This window comes from Ctenocephalides felis, unplaced genomic scaffold (genome assembly GCF_003426905.1).
Source record: "Ctenocephalides felis isolate EL2017-DRISC unplaced genomic scaffold, ASM342690v1 CF-g0.4_SCAFFOLD_03571, whole genome shotgun sequence".
Lineage (NCBI taxonomy): Eukaryota > Metazoa > Arthropoda > Insecta > Siphonaptera > Pulicidae > Ctenocephalides > Ctenocephalides felis.
The window spans coordinates 48,608,902-48,635,081 of record NW_020539725.1 but is presented as its reverse complement, the minus strand read 5'-3'; the positions used below and the strand labels follow the sequence as shown (position 1 = coordinate 48,635,081).

Sequence of the window (26,180 nt, the reverse complement as noted above, 5' to 3'; positions counted from 1 at the left end):
TAATGCTCGTTAAAAAATGTAATTTTCAGTACAGGATGTTTCAGTAATTTGTCAGTCATTTTTTCGACCTTATAAGATTGGAAGTGCACAAATTCGTCATCTTAATAGGGCTTGAAAACTGAAGAACATATTTTGCTTAAACTTTCAGCTTGTTTACGGATCTTATTATTAGCCAAATGGCCAAATTTAATAACTTATTAATCAATTTGATTTTTACGTTCGGAAAGGGAGGCAAGGCAATATAATAAATTTCAGTTATCGGTTATTTCAATCCAAATTTTGCATTGCAATCGTATTATGTTTTGTTAATTATATTTCTTGAAATAAAAAAGTTGAATTATAGAAGAAAAGAAAAGTTGATTATATTGTATACAATTTTTTTCTTACTATCCAAATTTTGCCGCCCCCCAAAAATTGCCGCCCTGGGCAGTAGCCCCGATTGCCCCTACTGTAAATCCAGCACTGTATATATATATATATATATATATATATATATATATATAAACATTTATTCCTAGTGTTTAATACCCATTGCCTGAAAACGAGCATAGGAAACTCTAGGCGCAGGCAATAATAAAATATTTTATAAATAAACTATCTTATCACTTAATGACTTCTATATAAATAAATAACCATAACAATAACAAAACAATTCTAAATTTAAAAAATAGTCTAGTTGTAAGCCCTAGAATACTAGATTATTTCAAACTGTAGGCCAACTCTTATAATAATTATAATATATATATATATATATATATATATATATATATCTATATATATATATATGCAATAGTGCTAAGAATATAAAATTTTCTAAGATGTTTCATTCAGTTAACATGCATGTACTTAACATATGATGCAATCCATATTGCAATTGTAATTTTCTAATGTCTCATTACTTCATTTCCTTAGAGACGTCATTTTCAATAATGCAGTCCATAATTGATAGTTTTTTTTTTAATAGCTGAAATTTGAATTTATTATGAAAGGATTTTAATTGTGGAATAAATCTTTTTCTATCTCGCTTTCAGACAGTGGACGTTTTTCACCGAATTTCTTTAAAATTTTTTTTGAGCTCACGGAAAATCTCAAAAAAAAACAATTGTATGTAAAAATACAATTACGGGTCTAGTTGCTTCACATATTTGAACTTATGATGCGAATGAACATACCTGTTTAGAAACCTTCAATAATATCGTACACTTCCAAACTGGACATGATTAGATAAAAGACCCATAATCCGAACATGAAGGAAGCCGTAATGTACTTGATGACTTTGGGCCCACCGAGCTCTCCTCCAACGGCTTTGCTCCCGCCTTAGTACCAGAATAAAAATGGCCATCATCGCTTCAGTGCAGAATAAAGTTACAGAGAACGCCAAACTAGAACAAATTTAGGTAATCAACAATTCATATTTATTACTATTTCGATTATTATATCAGGAGATCTTCCGTCCGAGAGTCCAGGTTTCGATCACGTGCAGCATGACGCCAAGCAGTATTGGCATTAATTTTCTCATGGAATTTATACTTCCAATAGCAATATGTTTCCAAGTGAAATTAGCTCTTCGGGGTATATGATCCAGACTATAAAGGCGACCGCGTATTTGTTGATTATTTTTGGCAATACACCACCATAATTTAATATTTATTAACTTCCCGATGGAGAAGTTAAAGTTTTCATAAAAAAATCCGATTCGTTAATTTTATATTTTCTCGACTTATTTTGTGCGACGATCGACCAAGCCTAATTTTTTTCGACGATTTTCATTATTATTTTTTGAAGGTAGATACCATAGTCTTATAGATCATACTGAAATATTACAAACCTACGAGAACTCGTTTAACTCTAAAAATTCGTCAAAGTTCGCAAAAATTAGTATCGTTTTTCGGCATTTGTCAAAATTAGACTTTTCATCGACGTTTGTTCAAAAACTCCTGAACCGATTTCAGAAGTTTAAAAGCCATTTGATGTATCTCAATGAGAATTATCGTTTCTCAGTTTTGTGCGACGATCGGCTGACCATTTCTTTATAATTTGGAAAAAAGTTTTAAACTTTTCGCCCACATTCAAGCTCCAAATCGATTTTAAAATATCCAAAACTGTTCGTAAGATATTAGTTGGGAGTGATACTGATTAGTTTTAGGTGAAAATCTACCGAGCCATTTTCTTGTAATTGACTGGTAAAAAAAAATTTAAGCCGATTTTATGGAACTTTTATTGGCGATATATATCATGGTCTTATAGAACTTACTGAAATATTACGGCCTTACGATAAGCAGTTTAATTTTGAATTAATCAAAGTTTGAGAAAATTAGTAGTTTTTTTGACGTTTGTCAAAATTAAAATTAGACGATTTACTTGGTATACCGATAGAGTACCTGGCCTTAATAAACATACTAAAGCATTATAGTCCAACAGAAACTGGTTCAATTATAAAAAAATATGATTTTTGGAAATTTGCTCTCAGAAAATACAACGTGTTCGATTTTCAATAATGTGTAATAAATACTCTTCAAATACTTTTAACCACTCATAAATTAATTTATTTATGATGGATTAAGTCAATTATTTACACATATTGGGAAGTTCATGTAACTTGCCTTAAGGCAAAATACCAATACCAACTAGTTTGAATATCGAAACGTTCCAATAAATAAATCTCAAATAAGAAAAATATACACTATCAGCTATTTAACCGGAAGTTCCAAGACGACCGTTAGACATCATTAGTTTTAAATAAATGAGAAGAATTCGTTCCCTTATGTTACTAAAAACTGTCAACTTTGTTATAGATTTTTGTATTGCTTGCAGCTTGTGATATATAAAAAATGATATAAAGAAAATAAACTTACTTTCCGGGATTGACTTGGAATGCTTGTCCCTTGCAGGCGTGGTAAACAGCCGCTATGCTCCATGCAATCCCTATACCTAAAAATACGTTTACGGCATTGCTGCCAGTCACATTTCCGACACTTGCATCAGCATATTTATCTTGAATTGCAGCTACTTTACTCGCAAAAGTATCTGAAACAATTATACATTAATTACGAATATCTTATACTTTATTTTAATGAAAGCAGTTAATAATAAATTATACCTGGTATACTGGTTCCTAAAGCGACAAATACAATAGCTGTTACACTGTCTTGTATGCCAAGGGTGCAACCAAAATGTGAAGCTACATCTCCTATTACAGCTGTAACGACTCCTATAGCGAGGATTGAAACTACAAAACATACATATCCACCAGCAATATCTGCAAAAAATACGGTATATATCAGTATTATTCAGAACTCATTCTGAAGAAAATAGTTTGCTTAAAATACAAAAACATAGCTTATGAAAGTGCAATTAAATGATCTGTTATTTAAAGTAGTCATTGCTCTTATAGCTTCTGATCATATGAGCAACCATTAGAAAGCCCAATACAAAGTTCGATTAATATTGCAATATTTTATCAAATTTGTACTTCGCAAATCAACTTATAAAATTTCAATTAAAATTGTCTCACCCGTAGGGGGAACAAAGGCAAAAAGTAGCTTCCAGAAAAGTGTTATGTAGTGCATGATATAATCTCCACACGATGGATGCTTCTCGTCGTCTTCATCACCTTCTCCATCGTCATCGCCTTCATCGCCTAGGATAAGATGAAAAAAAGTTGCATTTATTTAGTATCAATTATAAATGTGTATAAAAGTTTGATTTGCTATTCATTTAACAAATGTAGCGGCTAAGTTTATCTGATGACAATTAAGTGCATCTTAAGTGAGAAATCGTATTATGCGGAATAGAATAAATATACATGGTCTGTTCAAAAAGTTTTCGGAATTTTCGTTTTTTCAAAAAAATATTTATTTATTCGTCTACATTAATGTGGTCCCCTTCAAAGTAGTCCCCCCCAGATATAATACACTTATGCCAGCGTTTTTTCCAATTTTCGAAGCACCCTTGATATTCACTTTTTGATATGTCCTTGAGCACTCTCAGCGATTTTCTTCAATCGAGGAAAACCGCCGTCCTTTCATGGGTCTCTTCAACTTTGGGAATAGGAAAAAGTCACACGGAGCCATATCTGGTGAATTTTTGCACTTTGCAACACTTTATTTCATTTTTTACGCAAAATTTAATACAAATTCTTTGACTTTTCAATTCTTCCATTGTAAAAATCGCCGAGCTCAGAAAAACACGTCGAACCTTAGCGACTACCACAGACAAAGTAAACAGTGAATATAGCTGAAAATTTCATCATACTTTAGGGGCATGTATACCAACACAATAAAAAAAAAATTTTGACAATCAGACACTCCAGACCCGCGAAATTTAATTATTAGTAATTCCGGGTACTTTTTGAACAGACCTCGTAACTATATATATATATATATATATATATATATATATATATATATATATATAAATATATCAATGACCGACCAAAAATGAACGGATTTCCAAGAATTGTGAATAATGAATTGCATCATCAAAAGTTTGTGTATTGCTAAATGTTTACAATATATTAAAGTTTATTTGTGAAAAATGACGTCATCCAAATGACGTCCGTTATTTCCATACACTTACTGTCATTTCAGGCGGTATCTTTGCAATTTCTGCTCTGATTCCTTCTTTCAAGGCATAGATGGTTTGAGAAAGTCATTTAATAAAAGTTGAAGAATACACGACTCGATTTGTTTTTGCGACGATTAACGATACTAAACGACTCACCGACTCATATACATACATATATTAATTTTTCAATTTTGGTCTCAAAAGATTCAGAATGATTTCAAACACCAAGAAACCAAAATTAGCAGATGGGATTTTTTGACAACAAAATTTATACTTATTGTTAAAATCTCTATAAAATATTTGATAATTTGATGTCGCATATGTCATTTTTGACCGCCAAATGGCATTTTTTTTTACTTTTTAACTTCCCGTAGGGTAAGTTATAGTAATCGCAAAAAAATCGAAAATGAAAATTTTTATATATCTTTACGTTTCAGAGGTTTCTGAACATTTTGGCATACCTTAGAAAAAATGGATGTATGTGTGTGTGTGTGTGTGTGTGTGTGTGTGTGTGCGTGTGTGTATGTATGTGCGGATACAAATTTTCGTCGACGATTTCGGGAACACGGATCAACCGATTTGAATAATTCAAAAAACATTTGATTTGTATTGATAAGGAGACGTGCTGATTAGTTTTTGGCGAAAGCAGGTCTAGCCGTTCCGGAGATACGGGGCAAAAAGTGCCGAAAACGGTAACTCAGTTTTTAAGAGAACGGAGCGTCCGATTTTAATAATTCAAAAAACATTCTACTTGTATTGACAAGATAAAGAATTGATCAAATTTTCATAAAGGCAGGTCTAGCGGTTTCGGAGATCTAACAAAAAAAGTAAAAAAAAATGCCATTTGGCGGTCAAAAATGATCATTAGACATATGCACATCAAATTTTTAGATATTTTATAGAGATTTTAACAATAAGTATGATTTTGTTATTTTCCTATGGGTTCCGTATCAATGTTTACCCGTTAGACAGCGACGCCGCGCTTACGCGCTTTATATTTTGTCTCTATGCAGTTAAAGCAATACGATTGCTTTGAAAAACAAGTTCAGATCTTCCAAAATATGTCAAAATAAAAAAAAACATTTTTTTTTAAAAAAAAATTTTTTAAAAAAATTTTTTTTTAAAAAAAATTTAAAAAAAAAATTTATTTTTTTCAAAAGAAAGTAACTTTTTGTCCAATTTATAGTTTCTCAAAAATCTTATTTTTTCGAAGTAATTTTTTTCAAAATGTTAATCGTTTTTAAAAAAAATAATAATTTTTGGTACGGGAAGTTCCAGCAATTTGCCTTAAAGCACGATGCCCTAATTGCCTTAAGACAGAATTCCACTTACAGCTAGTTTCATTAGATCTCTAAAACCGCTAGCTAGACCTGCCTTCATGAAAATTTGATCAATTCTTCATCTTGTCAATACAAGTAAAATGTTTTTTCGATTATTAAAATCGGACGCTCCGTTCTCTTAAAAACTGAGTTACCATTTTGGGCACTTTTTGCCCCGTGTCTTCGGAACGGATAGACCTGCCTTCGCCAAAAACTAATCAGCACGTCTCCTTATCAATACGAATCGAATGTTTTTTGAATTATTCAAATCGGTGATTCGTGTTCCCGAAATCGTCGACGAAAATTTGTATCCGCACATACATACATACATACACACACACACACACACATACATCCATTTTTTCTAAGGTATGCCAAAATGTTCAGAAACCTCTAAAACGTAAAGATATATAAAAATTTTCATTTTCGATTTTTTTGCGATTACTATAACTTACCCTACGGGAAGTTGTTAAAATAGCATATTACACTATATTACTTTAGAAGTGAATAAATCAGCAGACAAAACCATCTTTTTCTTTCGACCTTTAATTGTTTTCAAATATTTCAATAGTCAATTCCTAACGACGACGCGCGACTCAAGTGGTTTTATGGCCTGGGATAATGAATTCAGATAAAAGAGTTCCGCTCGGCCATGGGTAGTTTTGCAATAAAATGCAAGGTAAACCTATACTAGCCGCCCAGAGCAATAAAGCACTTGAGCGCAGAAATCATGAAAACGTACTCTTAATAGGCCCTTGGAAACACATTCAAACTTTTCCGTGCAAACCTTGGAAACAGTGAAAGCATTATGTTACAATTTATTAAAAGCTTGTAATTCCACCGCTACACGAATGCCAGTTAGTTCTAACGAGATTTTTTAATAACAGTAATTTTTGTAAAAGCAAAATAAAAATCAAATTAAATAAAAAATGTTACCTAGTTCAGAGGTAAAAAGCGATTTTATATAATAAAACTTCAAACGATATGTATAATATAACAGTGCTAACAACGCAAACGTATTGATATTATATTTCGATACAGATTTTCGTTAAATAAATATATCGTCAGTCGTAATATTTTATATAAATTGAGAGCTAATAAAACTATAAAAAGTATTAAAAGAATGAATTACTTGGTTTAATAATTACTTCTCACTAGAGTTTACCTGCACTAACGGTTAAAGCTTCTGTAAACTGTTCTCTCCAGGAAGAACTGCCAATAAGTATTGAAGCATTTGCTCTCTGTACTAATTTATCCACAGTATTCTGTAAAAAATAAAATCATTAAATTATGCACACAACACACATATTGTACTTCAAAATCGAATCAAAAGTACTGTCTTTATAATAACTAATGGGATGCATGGCATTGTGCCTAAGGCAAATTGCTAGAACTTTCCGTACCGCAATTAAAAATCTTGGTACGGAACCCAAAAAATTACAAAAAATGTGTACACATTATTAAATCTCTCTATAAAATATCTGATAATTTGATGTACACATGTCTAATAAACATTTTTGACCGACAAATGACATTTTTTAACTTATTTTTATTGAGAGTCCATAACCGCTGGACCTGCCTTCTCAAAAATTTAATCAATTCTTCATCTTGTCAATGCAAGTAAAAATGTTTTCCGAATTATTAAAATCGGACGCTCCGTTCTCTTAAAAACTGAGTTACCGTTTCTGGCACTTTTTGCCCCGTATCTTCGGAACGGGTAGATCTGCCTTCGCCAAAAACAGCGATCAGCACGCCTCCTTTTCAATACAAATCAAATGTTTTTGGATTATTCAAATCGGTTGATCGGTGTTCCCAAAATCTTGGACGAAAATTTGTATCTGCACACGCACACACACACACATACATCCATTTTTTTAAGGTACGCCAAAATATTCAGAAACTTTGAAAGTAAAGATATATAAAAATTTTCATTTTCGTTTTTTTGCGATCACCTTAACTTACCCTACAGGAAGTCTTTTCGACTTCTCAACTACGATGATAGAGATCACGTTTTTTAAAACATAATATAATATGACCTCACGACAAGTCGTTTATTTAAAAACATTGATCAAAGTTTGGAAAAATTAGAAGCACTAATTCATTAGAGAAAAATAATTAATAAAAAGTTCTTATATTAGCGAAATGATCGGCCGAGCCATTTCTTCAGAATTAGCAGAAAAGCAAAATATTTTGTCCACATTTTCCCAAAACATCCTGAGTCGATTTTCAAAATTTAATGAGTGGCATTTTGTCTCTGGGTAAATTGCATAAACTTCTCGATGTTCCCGTCGAATGGGATATCAAAGCTGCAATAGACTATTAACTCATCCTCCCAACATTGTGGTGACGCAACAACTTTATAGCTCTATATTACAGGGTATGCTGTCAATGTCAACATATGTAAATCGATTAGTTAGTTTTTTTATGATACCTTGAACTCTTTGCTCTCTTTGATTCGAAGTTGTGCACGTACAATATCACCCTGTTTCGGTCTACCCATTAGAGTTATTTTATCTTCCTCCGTGAGGTCCTCAGGCGCCTTGGCTTCAGCTGCAGCTATTGCATTGGCAGCTTCATCTATTTAATTAATATAGAAGATTAAAATTGGCACATGTAGAAATATCATATGATAGTCTTTATTTTATCTTATGCACCAAATTGAGCGAATTTGCTTGTTAAAACTGGGATATGATACACAACACGTCAAACTGATTTCATTAACATAGACCGTATAAAAATTTCCAACGGGTTTATTTATTGCTTTTACTAGATATTTGAAAACAAACTTAGATCATGAAGTCAATTTTGTGTTAGGCCCATCCAGTAAACATTTGTGCATACACGATCCTTGAATTTTTTTTTGTAGTACTACTTTTATAAAATTATCGTGCGCTCGCTTTTCGGACGATGATGGACATGTTGATAAAAACAGAATACTTTTTAAACAGGCAGATAATAAAAATAGAAAAAAAATTAAAATTATGTTTCTGAAAATTATTTTTTCATCAATTTCCAATTTCGGGTTTCCATTTGACTTTTCTTCAGTGACAGTGATATAACAAATAATATAAACAATATTAAATTTCTCATAAAATAAGGTAAAACCAGCGTTGAGAAAAAATTACACAAACAAAAAACATTTTATGTGTAAAGCTGACAACATAAATAATATTGACCACATAAAGATGAAATGAAATAATGAAATATAAATTGTTGTGAAAACTTAGTTACTGATAACTCTAACATATTTTCTATTTAATTTATGATGAACAATGTGTTGTGATATGCAGAAATAAATTTCTACTCACAATGAGTCACAGCACTATGATAGAAACAAACGATTTTAATTATATACAGCTGTCTCAAAAGCTCAAAACACTTGAGATATTTAAATAAAATGTATCTAATGGGTTAACAGAACGCCAGATTTATATAATAAATTTAATATACAGGGTGGCTGATATGTATTGCAACCAATTTCAGACCGCTATCATTTCTAAACCGCTCATCAGACAGATGACAGATTTATTCCAGTGATTGTTTATTTAATTGTTTACAAGCGTACAAAAGCATTTTGTTCTATTGCATTCAGAAAAAAAGTTATTCGTGATGGAAGTCAAGCGTGATAGTGCGATTGCTTCATACTTGGCTGAAAAACCTTAGGTGGCTATATTTCGAGCCCTCCAGTATTTAAATGCGAACAAATATTTTTTTTCTCGTACCATATCTCGTAACCGTGATACACTCAGTGTTGCACCGCGTCCAAAAAGTGGACGAAAAAAAACACTAACAACCCCAGAAATGATCCAAAAAGTATAGGCAAAAATCAATCGAAATTCGTGTCGCAGTGGTAAAAAAATGGCCCGTGAGCTGAACATATCGCAAAAACGGATGCAACACATATTGAAAAATGAGCTTGAACTAAAACCATTGAAGATCCAAAAAGTGCAAGAGCTCATTGATGCACAAAAAAAAGTTAGACGGAAAGAAGCGAAGGTGTTGCTTCGCTTGCACGAAAGTGGCTAGTTACCGAATTTGGTTTTCTCAGATGGGAAGTCCTTCCAAATCGAGCAGTTTGTGAACAAACAAAATGATAGGGTTTACTTGCCAAAAAGGTCAGCTAAAAATTTACACCTTCGATTGGCCACCAGAACTCGAGCGCCGCCGACGGTAATGGTGTGAACCACCGTAACGGCCGATGGTGACATTCCACTCTTATTCATCGACCGTGGGATCAAAATAATTGCCGAAATTATCGGGAAAATGTCTTAAAGGCAGTATTGAAGTCCTGGGTAGACAAAAATTTTGATCGCAGACCATGGTCATTCCAACAGGACTCAGCACCATCAAACTCAGCACGCGTCTACCAAAAATGGCTTATAAAAGAGGTTTTTCGCTTCATTTCCATCGCATAATAGCCACCAAAATCTCTGGATCTAAATTTGCTGGACTTTTGTGTCTTGGACATTTTGAAGAGTAAGGTTCGTACTAAAAAATACCAAAGTGTCGATCATACCAAGAAGGCGCCTCGCCGGGAATAGGCCAAAATACCCCAGAGCCACTTTCGTGCAGCGTGTTATGGTTTTTCTTCCGTTTGAAGGCCATAATTCGTGCCAAAAGTGGCCAATTGGAACAAATATGAACTAATTCTAAAATTTGATGTTATTTCTGACTTTTTTGCTTTTGAACAATGAAATTTAAAATGAAAATGACAAAGTTATAGCGCTTTACTTTGTTGCAATACATATCAGCCACCCTGTATTATCATATTATTGACAATATAAAAAATAGCTCTGACATAGAACATTTTTTGATTTGATAAGTAGCCTACAAGGAGGCTGAAAGAAGTTCGAGAGGTAATAAATACTGCCAAGAGCTTGGATATGGGAATTAAATATTCTTGAGACTCATAATTTAACAAATAGTGGTTCAAAGTAAAAGATTTTTGTTGCAGAATGTGAATCTTACTATGACTAGCAATAGATATGTAAAGTAACAGCTTGGCAATGTAACATCAGAAGTGCGAAGTTAAATACCCAGATGAACTGATTTTATCACTGTCGATGAGCGATATTGTCAGTATCTGCACTTGTTTTCCTTGAAAAGAGTCAGTTGAGCCTAATAGTACTAAATCTAGGCCTATCAGGATTATTTCCCTATATAAAATTGGGCTATTCACATGTGATATAATACCCAGAAACCACCGTGTGATTTGAGCGGCGGTAGCAACCTAGAATCCACAAGCGTGCCTTTAACGCTGTGACATCCATGTGAGATGTATGTGGATTTTAGATTGCTACAGCCGCTCGGTGTTCACTGGGTAGCACTTCAAAAAGAGTCATAGGCGTAAAAGAAATTAATTAAGAATTTAATAGATTTACTGTATTGTCAGAGGTACGTCCAGTTTCAAGGGAAATGTTCGATATAAGATTGATATAAAATGTATATATGTTTTAATGTAATTATTCAGAAACTCCAAACAGGCGCCCCTTATGACTTATATTAGCCTTAAAAGTGTTGTCGCATCTTCGCATTTCGTATTTGTAATAAATTAATTAAATTAAATTAGCACTTCGTTAAAGTTCGACAGATTATGTAACCAGTTTATATAAAGATTTTTTCATAAACTTTAAATTAATATTAAGTATGATATGCATCTGCAAATATAAAACAATCGCATAGTGCAAGTTCCAATAAAAATTAATAGATAAATATAGCCATGCAATTGCTTTGTTTAAAAATTAAAAAAAAGCTCCAAATAAAGTATTTGTTAACATTTGTTCTTTTTTTGAATCCAAGAATCCCAATAATATATGACAATATTATCATATTTATAATAATAAAATTTATTTCAAATAAAATATTAATCGTAAGAAAATGTTTTATCCGCAAACAGCCTTAGATAAACATGTAATTAACGTAGTCTGTATTAGTAGTCGGAAAACATCATAAATTTGTAAGTATCAGGGTTGCAAGTATTATGCTTGTTGTAATCCAAGAAGGGGTGTAAGAAAAGAAACATTTTTTGAGTCAAAGTAAACATTTCCAAGAAGTTTTAAATCATCACGAACCCATGCAAAGCCATTGCATCGCACAGTTACACCTTCAAAATTGAAAATAGAATAATTAGTATTTAAGCATCTCTCTCTTTATCTGCACCTGTAATATTTCTGTTTATTATATGGTTAAAATTTTGGCAAACGTTTCAAAATAGTGTAACATAAAGAATTTAATTCAGGTCTTATACAGCAGTTATTTTTTATTTGCATCCGTGAAAAGTAAACATTCCATGGTAGTTAAAGATAAAGTTATAGAAACCAGAAGAAACAAATAACAATTAAATGAATTTTTTTCAAATATTATTTTAGATTATTAAAAAACTTTGTTTTTTGACACAACACTTATGAATATTAGTATACATTTAATTTCAAATATTTTCACAATCTTGGATTTACACGAAGCGAAGAAAGGCAGAAAAGTGGTATTCAAGGTATTGTCCTGAATAACATGAGGAATGCAACAAAAAGGATACAAATTTCCATAGGATATCAAAATTGAATTTCATCAAAACACTTATTAATATATGCGATGTTCTTTGAAGTATCATATACAAATGATAAAATCAATAAAGGCCAATGTTTAACTTATAGCACACGGTAAATAATCTTCATCTCAAACTGTTTGGTCAGAGAGCAGTTGAACAAAATCAAACAAACAAGCTTGTGTTATCGAAATCCAATGCTTAATCTTACAATTTTTGGTGCTGAAGTTGGCCTGAAACCTATCAAACCATCCTAAGGATTCGCCACCGTTGGGCACATTCGTCCCAGCATTTAATAATTGGTCACCTACAATTGTTTGTCTGCGCTCACCTCCGTAAACCTTTGGCTCTCCCAAATGTGCATAGAACAGCACATCTTTTTCATAAGAATCTTCTTCTGTGATGTAGATCGGAATAACCTTCCTGGAAAAAATCCGATAATGGATTAGATTATTTTCACTCACACACAATAATATATACAAGTACACATCAAAAGTTCTAAGAGTGGGAAATAGAAATACACCGCTCTTGCCCTTTTTGGCAACTATAGTCAAGTAATTGTAGTAAGTTCACCTCGGATTTCGTGATACCCAGCTGTAAGTCTATAAATACTTGTATATTGACACCCTAAAGTTGTCGCAAATCCTACATATGGTATTGACACCCTACCATATGTAGGTTTTGAGACAACGTTTAGGGTGTCAATATATAAGTATTTATAGACCCACAGCTGGGTATCTCGAATTCCGAGATTCTTACCTAATTTAAGCTTAAATGACTGGACTACTAAAATTAATTTTATAAACGCTTTGAGAATATGGTTTGACTCATCATCAGTGTAATATGTAGAAAAAATATGGCAGTAAATTCCACCATTGTATTGTTCAGTGTAATATAACTATAACAACGTGACCGCAACACACAGGGAAGTTTGTTCCTATCAATAGATAATTGCGTTAGTCAGAAGAGGAGTTAGAGAATTCTGACCAGCAAATCGGGGTTCTTGACAATAACTTCTCTTTCGTTATTTATGTTTAAAAAATCTAAAATAAATTTTTCCAGTTTGATTTTTCTTCAGATGATGTAACACACAAATTATTAAAAAAACTCAAAAACCCCACAAAATCAACAAATTGATTAACGATCCAATTAAGTAACGCCAACCACCTTATAAATATAACTAGTGGTGTGCATGGCATCGTGCCTTAAAGCAAAATGCTGGAACTTCCCGTACCGTAATTAAAAATCTTGGTACAGAACCCAAAAAAATTTACACAAAATGTGTACACATTATTAAAATATTTGATGATTTGATGTACATATGTTTAATGATCATTTTTGACCGTCAATACGAATATCAAATGCTTTTTGAATTATTCAAATCGGTTGATCGGTGTTCCCGAAATCGTCGACGAAAATTTGTATCCGCACACACACACACACATGTCAATTTTTTCTAAAGTATGCCAAATTATTTAGAAAACTTTGACACGTGAAAATATATAAAAATTTTCATTTTCGATTTTTTTGCGATTACTATAACTTACCCTACGGGAAGTTAATAAGTTGTGTGCAACAAACACAAGTTGTTAAACATAATTTAGATCTTTCTTCTAAGTTTTCCTATATGTTTATACATACATATATATAGAATTTCATGCGTATGTGAATGTATTTGTATAAATCTGTATATTATTTTTTGATGATTTTATAAATATTTTTTTGATGAAGTGTTACATGTAGGTTCAAAAAAATGAAGGGAATATGGCGCTTAGTCAGTATGTGTTTTATAAAGTACTGGACGGTTGGCAGAGTGCCAGCAATGTATATAATATATATATATATATATATATATATATTTATATATATATATATATATATATATATATTTCTATGTCTTCATTTTTCTAGACCAAGAGCTTCCATTATTCAAAAGAGATTTTACACCATTAGTAAAAATGCTGATGATTTCTAGAAAAACTGATATTGACTTCTTGTCTTCAAAAATAAGTACGAATTTTTCATACGGTTGGGAGAGTTTTGCAATTACTTGTATATGTAATTTAATATGAATCAATAAGTTAATATTAATTATCAATTTACTTTAATGAATTCAGAATTTCGCAAATTGATCCAAGATTTCTGAAAAATGTGATAAAAAAAATCTCGGTCAATGATCATGAGACTTGACAACGCAAGCGATAGTTGAAAATCTAAAATTAGACAATCTGATTTTTGGTCAGGAAACAATCTTCTACTGAACTTTAGTTGTCTAAACCATAGAAAATATTTAATTTAATAATCATAAATGATAATCTGTTGGCGCCTCTAAAATCATAGTTGGTTGATGACAAACTCATCCTTTTTGAATTTCATCATCTAATATATATTAGTTTTATTTATTTATAGTAGCACACCTACTTCCTAAACAATCGTTTAATGTCTGATAATCATATTTCGAATAACTTTATGAATATTGAATTTTCTATTGATCGAGTAATGAGCACTGATTGGATATAAGCCAATTTTATAAATAACAATATTAAAATACTCGCTTAGGATACCAATGGATACCAATAAATCATGAAAGTGAAAGCCAAATATACAAATAAAGCATTAATAATTAATTTTACATTCAAATATTAATAAAATACTTTGTCAGTATGCATTCATCATTAAAATATTTTATTAAACTTAATATATTGTTATGCATTATTTAACAATTACTTTGTGACAAACTTCCGAAATTCGGAGTTAGTTTTACAAATAGATTTAGATCCGCGTACAATATTCAATCAAAGGCACTTACAATTATGTGCTCATTATAAATATTTTATTATTTAATTTAAGTACAAAATTACAGATTGTAGAAATGTGGATGCAAGAGCTAAATAATATAGGGCATATATTTTTCAATCTCAATATTATACTTGCTTGAAATAAATTGAATTCGGCCAGGAGATTGCTTACGCAACTGCTCTCCTGCGACTACGCAAGTTATAATTAGAAATCAGTTTTAATTACGATATTTAACGTTTCTTAGGCACCTTCGAGTAATGAGAAGTATGGATCGGAAATAAAACTAGGTGAAAGAGGAGTTTTGCTTCGAGGCAAGTTGCATAAACTTGCAGGCATTATTAAATGATGGACTTATTAAGGAATCAATTTATTAGTAAAACACTATTTCAGGTTATTCAAATGAACATATTTTTTTCCATATACGTGAGTTCGAATCCAGCTCTGGACTACCTGACCAGAAATATATTAAAAAATATAGATGAAAAATATTTTTCCAATTGGATAATAGCCCATTTCATGGAATGCGGTGTGACATGGCAATGTAGAGCATTACTACCCAATATTATTAAAAAATTAAAAAGCGCCTAGTACATACACGTAGAAATTTCTAAAAGCGGGGCCAATTAAATCAAACTTTAATGAATTTTTATAAATAAACCACTTGCTGGAGGCCTCTAATATTTTAATATGCTCATTAAGACTAGGAACTCTATTGCTATACAATTTTCTATAAACACCAAAATCATTAGTAAGTGCATCTTATGAGTGATTCAGATAAGAATATGTCGAGAAGTTATTTTAGAAAACAAAAAAGCAGACAAGAGTTATGTGTGATTGCAGAGTTTCGGTTTTGAGCATACATTTAGACTTTTTTTTTGCTTCCCGTAGGGCAAGTTATAGTAATCGTAAAAAAATAAAAAATGAAAATGTTTATATATCTTTACGTTTCAAAGGTTTCTGAACATTTTGGCATACCTTAGAAAAAATGGATGTATGTGTGTGTGTGTGTGGATACAAATTTTCGTCGACGATTTCGGGAACACCGATCAACCGATTTGAATAATTCAAAGAACATTCGATTCGTATTGATAAGGAGACGTGCTGAGGTGAAGACAGATCTAGCCATTCCAAAGATACGGGGCAAAAAGTGCCAAAAGCGGTAACTCAGTTTTTAAGAGAACGGAGCGTCCGATTATAATAATTAAAAAAACATTTTACTTGTATTGACAAGATAAATTTTTTGGGCTCCGTACCCAGTTTTTTAATTACGGTACGGGAAGTTCCATTAATTTGCCTTAAAGCACGATGCCATACAACACTAGTTTGTAAATCAATATGAAACTGATCATATTATGCTCTCTTGGCAAATCTTATCTCATAATACTTATACAATAAGCCATCCATACGCCTATAATGACCTCTCTTAAATTTTCTTTAAGCAGAATCAAAAAACCAGAATAGAAAATACCAACACTTATAATTTGGCCACCAAAAGAGTGTTTCCGTAAGCTTCATGGCATTAGTGTGCATTTTTAACTTATTAACATTTTCAACATATGAACTCAGAGTAAACTTAGACATTTATATTGCGTGCCAAAATTTATTCTGATTGTTCACAATTTGCTGGTGTCTAGACAAGGTCTCACGTTTTTTATTATATCAACGAGGAATTTTGTTATGACTTACAACAGACATACTTAAGTTATTGTATAATATTTAGGATTGTTTCTCGATTGAAAACTATTCAAATCAAATTATCGCATCAAAAAAAAATATTTAAAAAATATTTTACCAAAAATATTGGAGAGGAGAAATTATAGGGAACTAAAAATGAAGTACATGATAGGAAAGCATAAGCAGAAATTTAGAGAGAGAGGAAAAGAAAATCGATGATACAATCCCACACCCTGGACCTGCCTTCAGGCAGTAAACTAATTATATAATAAATTGACAGACAGACAGATATAGTTGATTTTTAAAATTTTAGTCTTGAAATTCTAAGGTCCGGAAAAACTACGTAAGATAAATCTATTTCTATGTTTTATTGTCCCTAATTTATTGCGAAGAAAAGCACTCAAAACATATCAATAAAAATAATACTTCAACAACAACATTGGTGGTGAAAACTAATAAGACATATTTGATTTAAAAATTTAAAGTGATAAGGTCGACCCATCATACACGAAGGTTCAAATAACAGTCTTTTTCCCAGACGATTCATATAAAAAAAGTGATTCTGACCATGAGATCACCAAATTTCCAGCTACTATTTTTATTGTGGGTCTATTACAAAATCAAAGTATATACTGATAAGCCCAAAGACCATAATAGCTCAACTCATGATACTTTAGCCAAAACGATGGAAAACCTATTATTTTGAACAAAAGTGCTAAATAATGTAGCCATGTAGCAGTTTGAACCATGTGGTGACCGTATTGAGCTACAATAATTGAGCAATTATAATAAAGGTTAAGTGTTAATTTGCTCAAAATTTGTATGTAATGGTTGTGGTAGTGTCCAAGTTAAGATAGAGAAATTAAATACCAGTGGGTATTTTTCTTGACATGTTTGAATTTTGCTTGATCTAATAATTTTTACTCCAAGAACTAGACAAAGCATTATCGTTATTAGAGTACAAATTATTGGATCAAGAAATAACATAATAAATATGTGATTCATCGAAATTAATGGCAATGTTTCAACGTCAAGACCTTTAAGAAAACCAATATATTCAATATTATTATAGCAATTATTCATATATGCATTTGAAGCAGAAGCTTCAAAGGTTGATAGCTTGAACATTTGCTTGGATGACACGAAATCACATCTTTTATCAATAGCGTTAATTATAAATTTCCAATATTATAAAGATAATTGCTAGATTGTTTCCACATACTCGAAATATTAACTTCTTTAACATATTTTATAGTAATGGGTTGAAAATCGAAAATGAATTTTTTTGCATTTCTCGACGTTTTGAAGGTTTCTGAATATTTTGTGTGTGTGTGTGTATGTTTATTCAATTTTTCGTCCACGATTTCGGGCGCACGAATCAACCGATTTGAATGATTTAAAAAACATTCGATTCGTATTGATAAGGAGACGTGCTGATTAGTTTTTGGTAAAGACAGGTCTAGCCGTTTGGAAGATACGGGGCAAGAAGTGCCAAAAACATTAGTTCAGTTTTTGAGGAAACGGAGCACCCGATTCGAATGTTTCAAAAAACATTTTATTTGTATTGGCGGAATGATGAATTGGTTAAATTTTTGTGTAAGTAGGTCTGACGGTTTTGGAGATACAGAGAAAAATGTAAAAAAATGAAATTAGGCGGTCTAAAAAATGATATTAGGATATTTTATATATATTTTTAAATTTTGTTACAATTTTGGGTTCCGTACCAAGATTTTTAATTTTAAAAGTTCACTTTATACGGTTCAAACAAATTTCAAAATCTGAAAATTTTCTGTTTTTCCAAATTTTCAAAAATATACAAAGTTTTGCTTTACTTTTTACTTCAAATATAAATTTTAAATTTACAATTCAGTTTAAAACTGTATATTTTCATATGCGTTATTCTACTCGTCAGAAATATATCCCCAGATAGGTTCATTCAGCATTCCTTTCTTAATGTAAATATTTTCAAGTGTTTTGGGTGATAAGATAGTCACTGTATATTATATGAACAAATTAATTTATAGTAATTATAATTATCTATTTAAAAATATTTAAAACAATTGTCATTAATCATTGATCAAAATTTATGGATTATTAATTTTATTAATTTAATTGTGGTACGGGAAGTTCCAGCAATTTGCCTTAAGGCACGATACCATGCGCTCAACTAGTTCAATCTATAATTTGATTTTTTACGTTTGGTGGGAAAATGTGGCGCAAGTGGAAAAGTATTGGCTCAGCATCCACAAGATTCCGAGTTAGAATGTTCTAAGTACAAACTGGTAATAATCACAAATTATAACTAAATTTCACTTTTAGTTGTAGTCCAAAATTGCCTCCGAAAGGACTTTTCGGCCATTTTTGCAAATATACCACTATTGAAGAGAGAACCTAATTCTCCTCAGCTTTCTAATAAAGGTGGGTAGCAGAAATACATCATCCAATAGCTCATAGAACACTGAGAATACTTCTAATTCTTCACAAATAATTAGAAAAAAATACAATAAAATATTTCGGATAAAATAAATCCATCTATTTTGCAATTGCATTAAAATTTATTTATCTTCAATCAGTTTGGCTATGCACTTAATAAGATCTAGTTATTTATTAATGAATCATTTTAAAATAATTCTAATATTTTATTTGGCAAGGGTTCTTTTAGTTTATTAGTTTAAGAAGATGTCGAATGATTATCGATTATAGCGCTGTTGTCACGTTGAGCAAGCGCGTTTACAGATTTGATACGTCGATAGCACATGTCTTTGTTAAATATGAATTTGACCATTTGGGGAATGGCCATTAATCACGTGATCGTTTTTCGTGCCATTTAAACCCCTTTTTAACCACCCTCCGCCATGTTGATATGTGCTGATATTTAAAGCTACGCCCTTTTCCAACACTCAACGCCACGTGTATTTTAGTACATACAGATATCGTAAAATTTTTGGCAATCTAGGAAAAATATAAATATTTAATTTTTTTGTTGGTTTAAATAACTGGGCCTTTATCGAACTGGCTCCTCAAATGGAATTTAAATTGTTGAGTTAAAATTAAATACAATTAGAAGTAAGAAGAACATTAGATTTGTGAGAAGATTTAGAAAAAAAAGAATGAAGAAATCTGTGAAAAGTCTTGCTGGAGAAAAATTAGATAGAAGTAATAGAATAATAATATAATAAGGAATGTTGTAGATAGCTTAATGCTCGAAGTAGCAACGCTAATGAATAAGTAAACTAGCTAAATTGCTGGAACGTCCCGTACCGTAATTAAATATTCGAAGAATAAAATAATCAGTCAACAAAAATGTCTATGAACAAATATGAAAAAAACTAAAATTTTCATTATTTGTTTCTTGTAGACAAAATGTGAAAACTTATTAGATTAGATGACGTTGTTTATATATGTTTGAACGAAATATATATAAACAAAATCTAATTAAGCGGACTTATTGTTAGAATGAACATATTTTATTTCAAATGCATCCATTTTTCGTTCGCGAAATATATGCACTGAGTTAACAATTTTAAATATTTCATGCAGCATCAACTATACAAACATAAAAAGTATAAAAAATATTACAGAGGTGGAATTCAAACCAGATCATTTTGACTTTCTTATCTACAAACGAGAACGAAAATTGCGGTGACGCGCCAACCAACTCAGCTATAACGACAAGCTCACGCACAACGCTATTAGCAGATGTCTAGGATCTAATCGGAATTTCTACACTTTTTGCTCTGTATCTTCAAAACGGCTGGACCTGCCTATACCTAACTAATCAGTATGTCTCCACATCAATACGAATCGAATGTTTTTTGAATCATTCAAATCGGCCGATTTGTTCTATCAGAACCTTCCATTTTTTGCACTTTTTGCTCCATATCTTCGAAACGGCAAGACCTGCCTTCGCCACAAACTAATCAGCACAAAGTTATCAATACGACTCGAATATTTCGTGATTTTTTGTCAACCCCCCCTCCCCAAAACCTCACGTGATTAATAGCGCCTCCTTAGGTCACTTTCGCTTCAGTCTTTCATTTCTTCGGATTTTCAGAATGTATTGGGCGCATGGATTTGGGTGGTTTACGATTCTTTTATCATAATTGTGCCTGTGTTTTTTGAATTACTCGTGGACAAGATATTGAGGTCTTTATATATGGTCTTATTTAGTACATATTTGAGAGCGTTTATTATTTCTTGGAGAAGATGTGCCCCACCAGAAGTGAACTTCATTCGTCCAAGGGGTACTTTGTACAGCAGCAACCTGTTCGATGAGTTTAACTTAGATTTTTGTTTAATAGCCAATATAAACTGTCATTCTCTTTATATCGTACAAAACAATATTCAAAATCTAAGGTCGATTGAAGAGTGTTTATTTAACATATAAGCAAAGAATCAGATCTAAAGTGAGAGCTGAACGTAAAGTCGTTTACAATATAATAATCCATTACTAGTACCAGATTTATATACATGGACTCCACGTTGAAGCCATATTGAAGCATAAATTATTCACGGTCCACTGCCATAAACATAATACAAATAATAGCCAAACATATTGCTATTATTTCATTGTTGTGAAAACTTGGGTAAACAATAATTACCAATGGCTGACTAACCTTCTGGTTTTTAGACTAGTAAAAAGATAAAAAAAGGAGTTAACTGTGGAACTAGACTAGAATACTGAGTTTATTGGGCCCTTGATAAAGGATTTTGTTAATAATAATCATAGATGTTAAAGTAGGCTCAAGGTATTAGGTAAAGGGCTGAATTTCTAGACCGTTGGGCTGAAATAAATATATATAGAAAAATATATCACTTTTGTAGTTTTGTCCATAGCTTAAGAGCCAAATTAGGATTCGAAACGAAGGGAAATCGATTGAAATATTTTTTAATAAGATAATTTAGGTGTCTTTCATTTTTTATTATCTAGAGTCTAGATATCCAGATTCTAGATGGATGCCTGGATAAGTATTTAGTTTCATTGTTTCCATCAACATATATAAATTGAAAGATTTCCAACATAATATATATAATATATTGATTACATGTTATTCCAAAACTATATATATATATATATATATATACACGTATATATATATATATATATATCATGTATTGATCAGTATGCAGGATTACGTTAAAGAATGTAATAGGATTACAATAATTATGACAATGTATAGACAAGTGATTATGCATATGCATACATATATACACACACATTATATATATATATATATATATATATATATATATATATATATATGTTGAAAATTGTACTTTTTGTAATTGTTTACAAATTGCCACTACAATGAATAGATTACATTCCCACTGTCCCTATCTACTTTCTAGTGAAAGTTAATTTTTAAAGTAAAAGATAAACGCAAAATTACCCACTAATTATAACACTATAAATAATATATTAAAAAGACAATAAAAAGGGCATTCTGGTATTTTTGATAAAATTGCAAAAAACAGATTAATATAAATATGTACTTTTACCATCAGCATGTAAGTAGTCGGTGTTATTTGCTACGACTAATGTAATTAACTAATTAATTAACTTAATTAAGAACATAATAAACAAAAATTTGCTGTATTCGTCAATTTAAACATTTGGTACTTGAAGATATGAAATACAGAATTTGAAGAAATATAATACAGTAATTTTTATCAGAATAAGAAGTAATAACATTAATTATTCATCTAGCAAAAAAATCGATTGTTGATGCCTCTGGAAACAGTTTTAGAGCCATTATGTTATTGTATATAAAAAACTGAATTAACAGGTAGATAATAGTGTACGTAGATGACACTGTAATATTATATACAAACAAAAACTTAAAAAAGGTTGAAGACCTAATACATTGCAAAATTATACACGAATGGTCGATGGAAAACCAATTATCAATAAAGGTAAAACTAAATACTTAAATTTATTTTCACCAAAGCAGAATAAATGAAAATGGTAAATAGTAATTTCGTATGGAATGATCAAATTGAAAAAATAAATAATACAATTGAAACGTCTTTTTTAATATAGAAATAGCCGTTATTTAATATTTTGGTCTGTGTTTATTTGTAATGGCTGAATCGATTTTTACAAAAAAATTTAGGTGCGTAGCTGATTTTATAGGGTGCAACTTAGGCTTCTTTTATTTTAGAATAAAAGTATATAATTTTGATTTATTCTTTAATCTAGTGTTATTAACATTATTATAATTGGCTGGCCATGCTCTAACTGGTGATGTTTTGATTAGACATTTTTGTTATAATACTGATATTGCAGAAATTCTCCATAGAGGCTATTTTCAGTTTATATATTTTCTAATCTAAAAATTTAGCTTATTTTCTAAATCCAACTTCGACAAATAGATTAAATGACTTGAGAATACTAAAATGCAATTGTCCAAAAAATCGAGAAATGTTTAAATCTAAAAAAATTTTGAAAAACAAGTATATATAATCTGTATTTTATAACATTATTGATTAAATGCAATAGATGAGAGGATAATATTTGTATTCAGAAACATATGGCTTACAATTAGTGAAATGAAATGAAATAAATAAAAGAAATACTAATGAAACGTAAATGAACAGAAAAATAATTGATGTATTTTTCAGACCAAGTTGGTTTTCGGCACCAATTAGTAACGGTAACAACAAGTGAATAACCAGTCTAAACGCACTTGGGTAAACATTTGTACCAGAGCGGCGCTTAGACTGTGCTTAGCCTGGGAAATTTTTTGAATTTTTAATTCAAAATTACAAAAATAGTTTATGGAAAATGAAAAAAGATGTAATAATTTTTTATCCTCAAAAGCAATTGTTTTGTCAATACAAGCAGAAAGTTTTTTAGATCATTCAAATCGGGCGCTAAGTTCACTCAAAAACTGCCATTGTTTGCACATTTAGCTATGTAATTCAGTATAATTGTAGGTGTGCAAGTATTTATCTAGTGCACTAAGGAACTTGAAACATATAATGCAAAGATCTAAAAAATGCATAAATAAATTGCTTAGAATGCTTAGAAGAATTCTTACTCTGTCTCGTTATTTTCGAATATAAGTTCGCCCTTGGCCGCTTCGTAATCCTTGCCCTCTTTGGCAGTACCTCCTTCCGTCCAGTAAGGAACAATAACTCTCCCCCTAGCGCCAGACTGTCGCACCACTTTTAGCTCGTAAGTACCAACCGATTCCACTAAATCGTGATCTTTTTCTGCGAATGAAAATATTCCGCTATGATCATCGTCGAGAATAACCACAGTGGCAACGCGAGGGGTTGCTAACGTGACCGGCTCTTGTGGATCACTCAATCGTATGTAAAAATGTTCGTCTTGTTCGAAAACATCATCGTCTATGACACGTACCGAAAATGTTTTTTTCATATCTCCTGGTGCAAATTCTAGAACACCCGAAGCTTCGTAATAGTCGCTGCCAGCTTCTGCCGAACCATCTTCAGTACAATAGTTAACGGTAAACTCGATGTCCGGATCTCCCTTCCTTACGACAGTTACTTCAAATTCACCGCAATTTTCCATAACCGTGTAACTTCCGGGATCAAAACAAACGGCACAGGCTTCCAGTTCCGCCTTAACGGTAATGGGGCCCCTTTGTAATTCAGCTCGCACCTCGCTTAAATCGCTCTGCGCTCTTTCGGAAATCTTTTTCATAACGTTTCCACTGCCCATCATCTTTCGTGTTGCCTGGACGCGGTAAAAGGCTCGTGATTTAGATGTTTTATTAAGTATGGCTTCATGGGCCATAACCTCAATTTCGCGCAAATCACATTGGGGGTTCTTTTTGCGTAACTCTCGTAGGGTTTCGATGTATTCTCGTCGAGCTTCTTCGATCTCGTCGACGACATTATCGTAGTATGGCTCTTCCTTGTTAGCTAATTCCAGGTCGGTTCCACTTGCACCTTCGGCTTGAACAATAACACCACGCTTGTTCATGCGATAATCTTTGTTCAAATATTTATAAATCAACAACCTTCGATCAGCTATATAGGCTGTCAAAACGGTTGTCGGGAAAAACATAAATGTCAAAAAACCTTCCCATACTTCTACTACACCCGGAGAAATTACGGCTAGTATTAAATATAACCAAACATATGCAAAAATAGACCACGCCGCGGTCACAAAAAACACTCGCAGATGCTTAATTTTACGTACCTCACCGTTCGGTATCACTAATACACATATAGCTATTATAACGAACAAGTTATAAGCAGCTGATCCGACAATAGTACCAGGTCCCAAATCACCGGCATTGAAATTCTTCGCAATAATTTCTATTATAGACAACAGGATTTCTGGGGCACTAGATCCAAGTGCCATGAGCGTTAAATTCGCAACAGTCTCGTTCCATACTCGTACTACAACTATTTGGGTCTCGCCATTAGGCCTACGAACTTTGACTTCTTTTTCTTGAGATGTTATAACTTCAATAGCGGCCATAAAACGGTCGGATATTATCGATACCCCTATGAAAAGATAAAGTAAGCCAAAAAAATAAACTATACCCCTTGCCAGACGATCCCCGCTCGTCAAATTTTCAATTGGCATCCACACGGGGATCACTAACCCATCCTGGCAATGGATACCAGCGGAACTCCCATTTCTATCGTCGGACGCTTCGGATAAATCCCATTGCGCCACCAAGAGCAGGGTAGTGAACCCGAAAGAAGATAAATAATAGGCCATCACGCTTTTTTGTTCATCTCGCTTTGTTTATACTTATTTGTTATTCTATTTTTATTAAATCGACCTAAAGCAAAACACTCGCACGCACAAGCACAAACCAAAGTAACACAGAACGTACGCGCAGTACGAGGACCCGAACGCAACTGACTGTAGGACGGTGCTAGGCGCAACTTTAGCTATAGTACGAGTACGCATAGTCAAACAAAGGGAAGGGATGCGAATACGAATACGAATGCGATGCTGTTCCCGCTATAACGAACACAAACGTGAGCTATCTACGATACTATACTACACTATACTATACTATACTGTAATGCAAATCATAATACAACTAGTGGTATATGGCTTAAGGAAAATTGCTGGAACTTTTCATACCAATTTTTTTAAAGATTTTTTTTTAATCATTGAGAAAATTTGATTTTTGAGAAATTTTAAATTTTTGAATAAAGAAAAAAAAAATTGGAAAAAAATGTTTTTTTATTTTGAACTTTTTTCCAAAGCAATTGCACTGCTTTAGCTGCATAGAAACGAATTATCGAAGCGCGTAAGCGCCACGTCGCCGTCTAACGAACAAACGATG

General features: G+C 32.0%; 1 protein-coding gene across 1 annotated transcript; it reads right to left on the bottom strand.

The window, feature by feature from the left end:
- Positions 1-816: 816 nt before the first annotated feature.
- LOC113384876 (sodium/calcium exchanger 1-like) lies at positions 817-25,739 on the bottom strand. The gene is given in 10 exon segments (XM_026622643.1): positions 817-964; positions 1,173-1,311; positions 1,313-1,382; positions 2,856-3,027; positions 3,101-3,259; positions 3,515-3,640; positions 7,051-7,150; positions 8,317-8,462; positions 12,638-12,849; positions 23,940-25,739. Coding segments are annotated over 9 exon segments (2,781 nt in total). The 5' UTR covers positions 25,601-25,739; the 3' UTR covers positions 817-964; positions 1,173-1,176.
- Between the last annotated feature and the right edge of the window lie 441 nt (positions 25,740-26,180).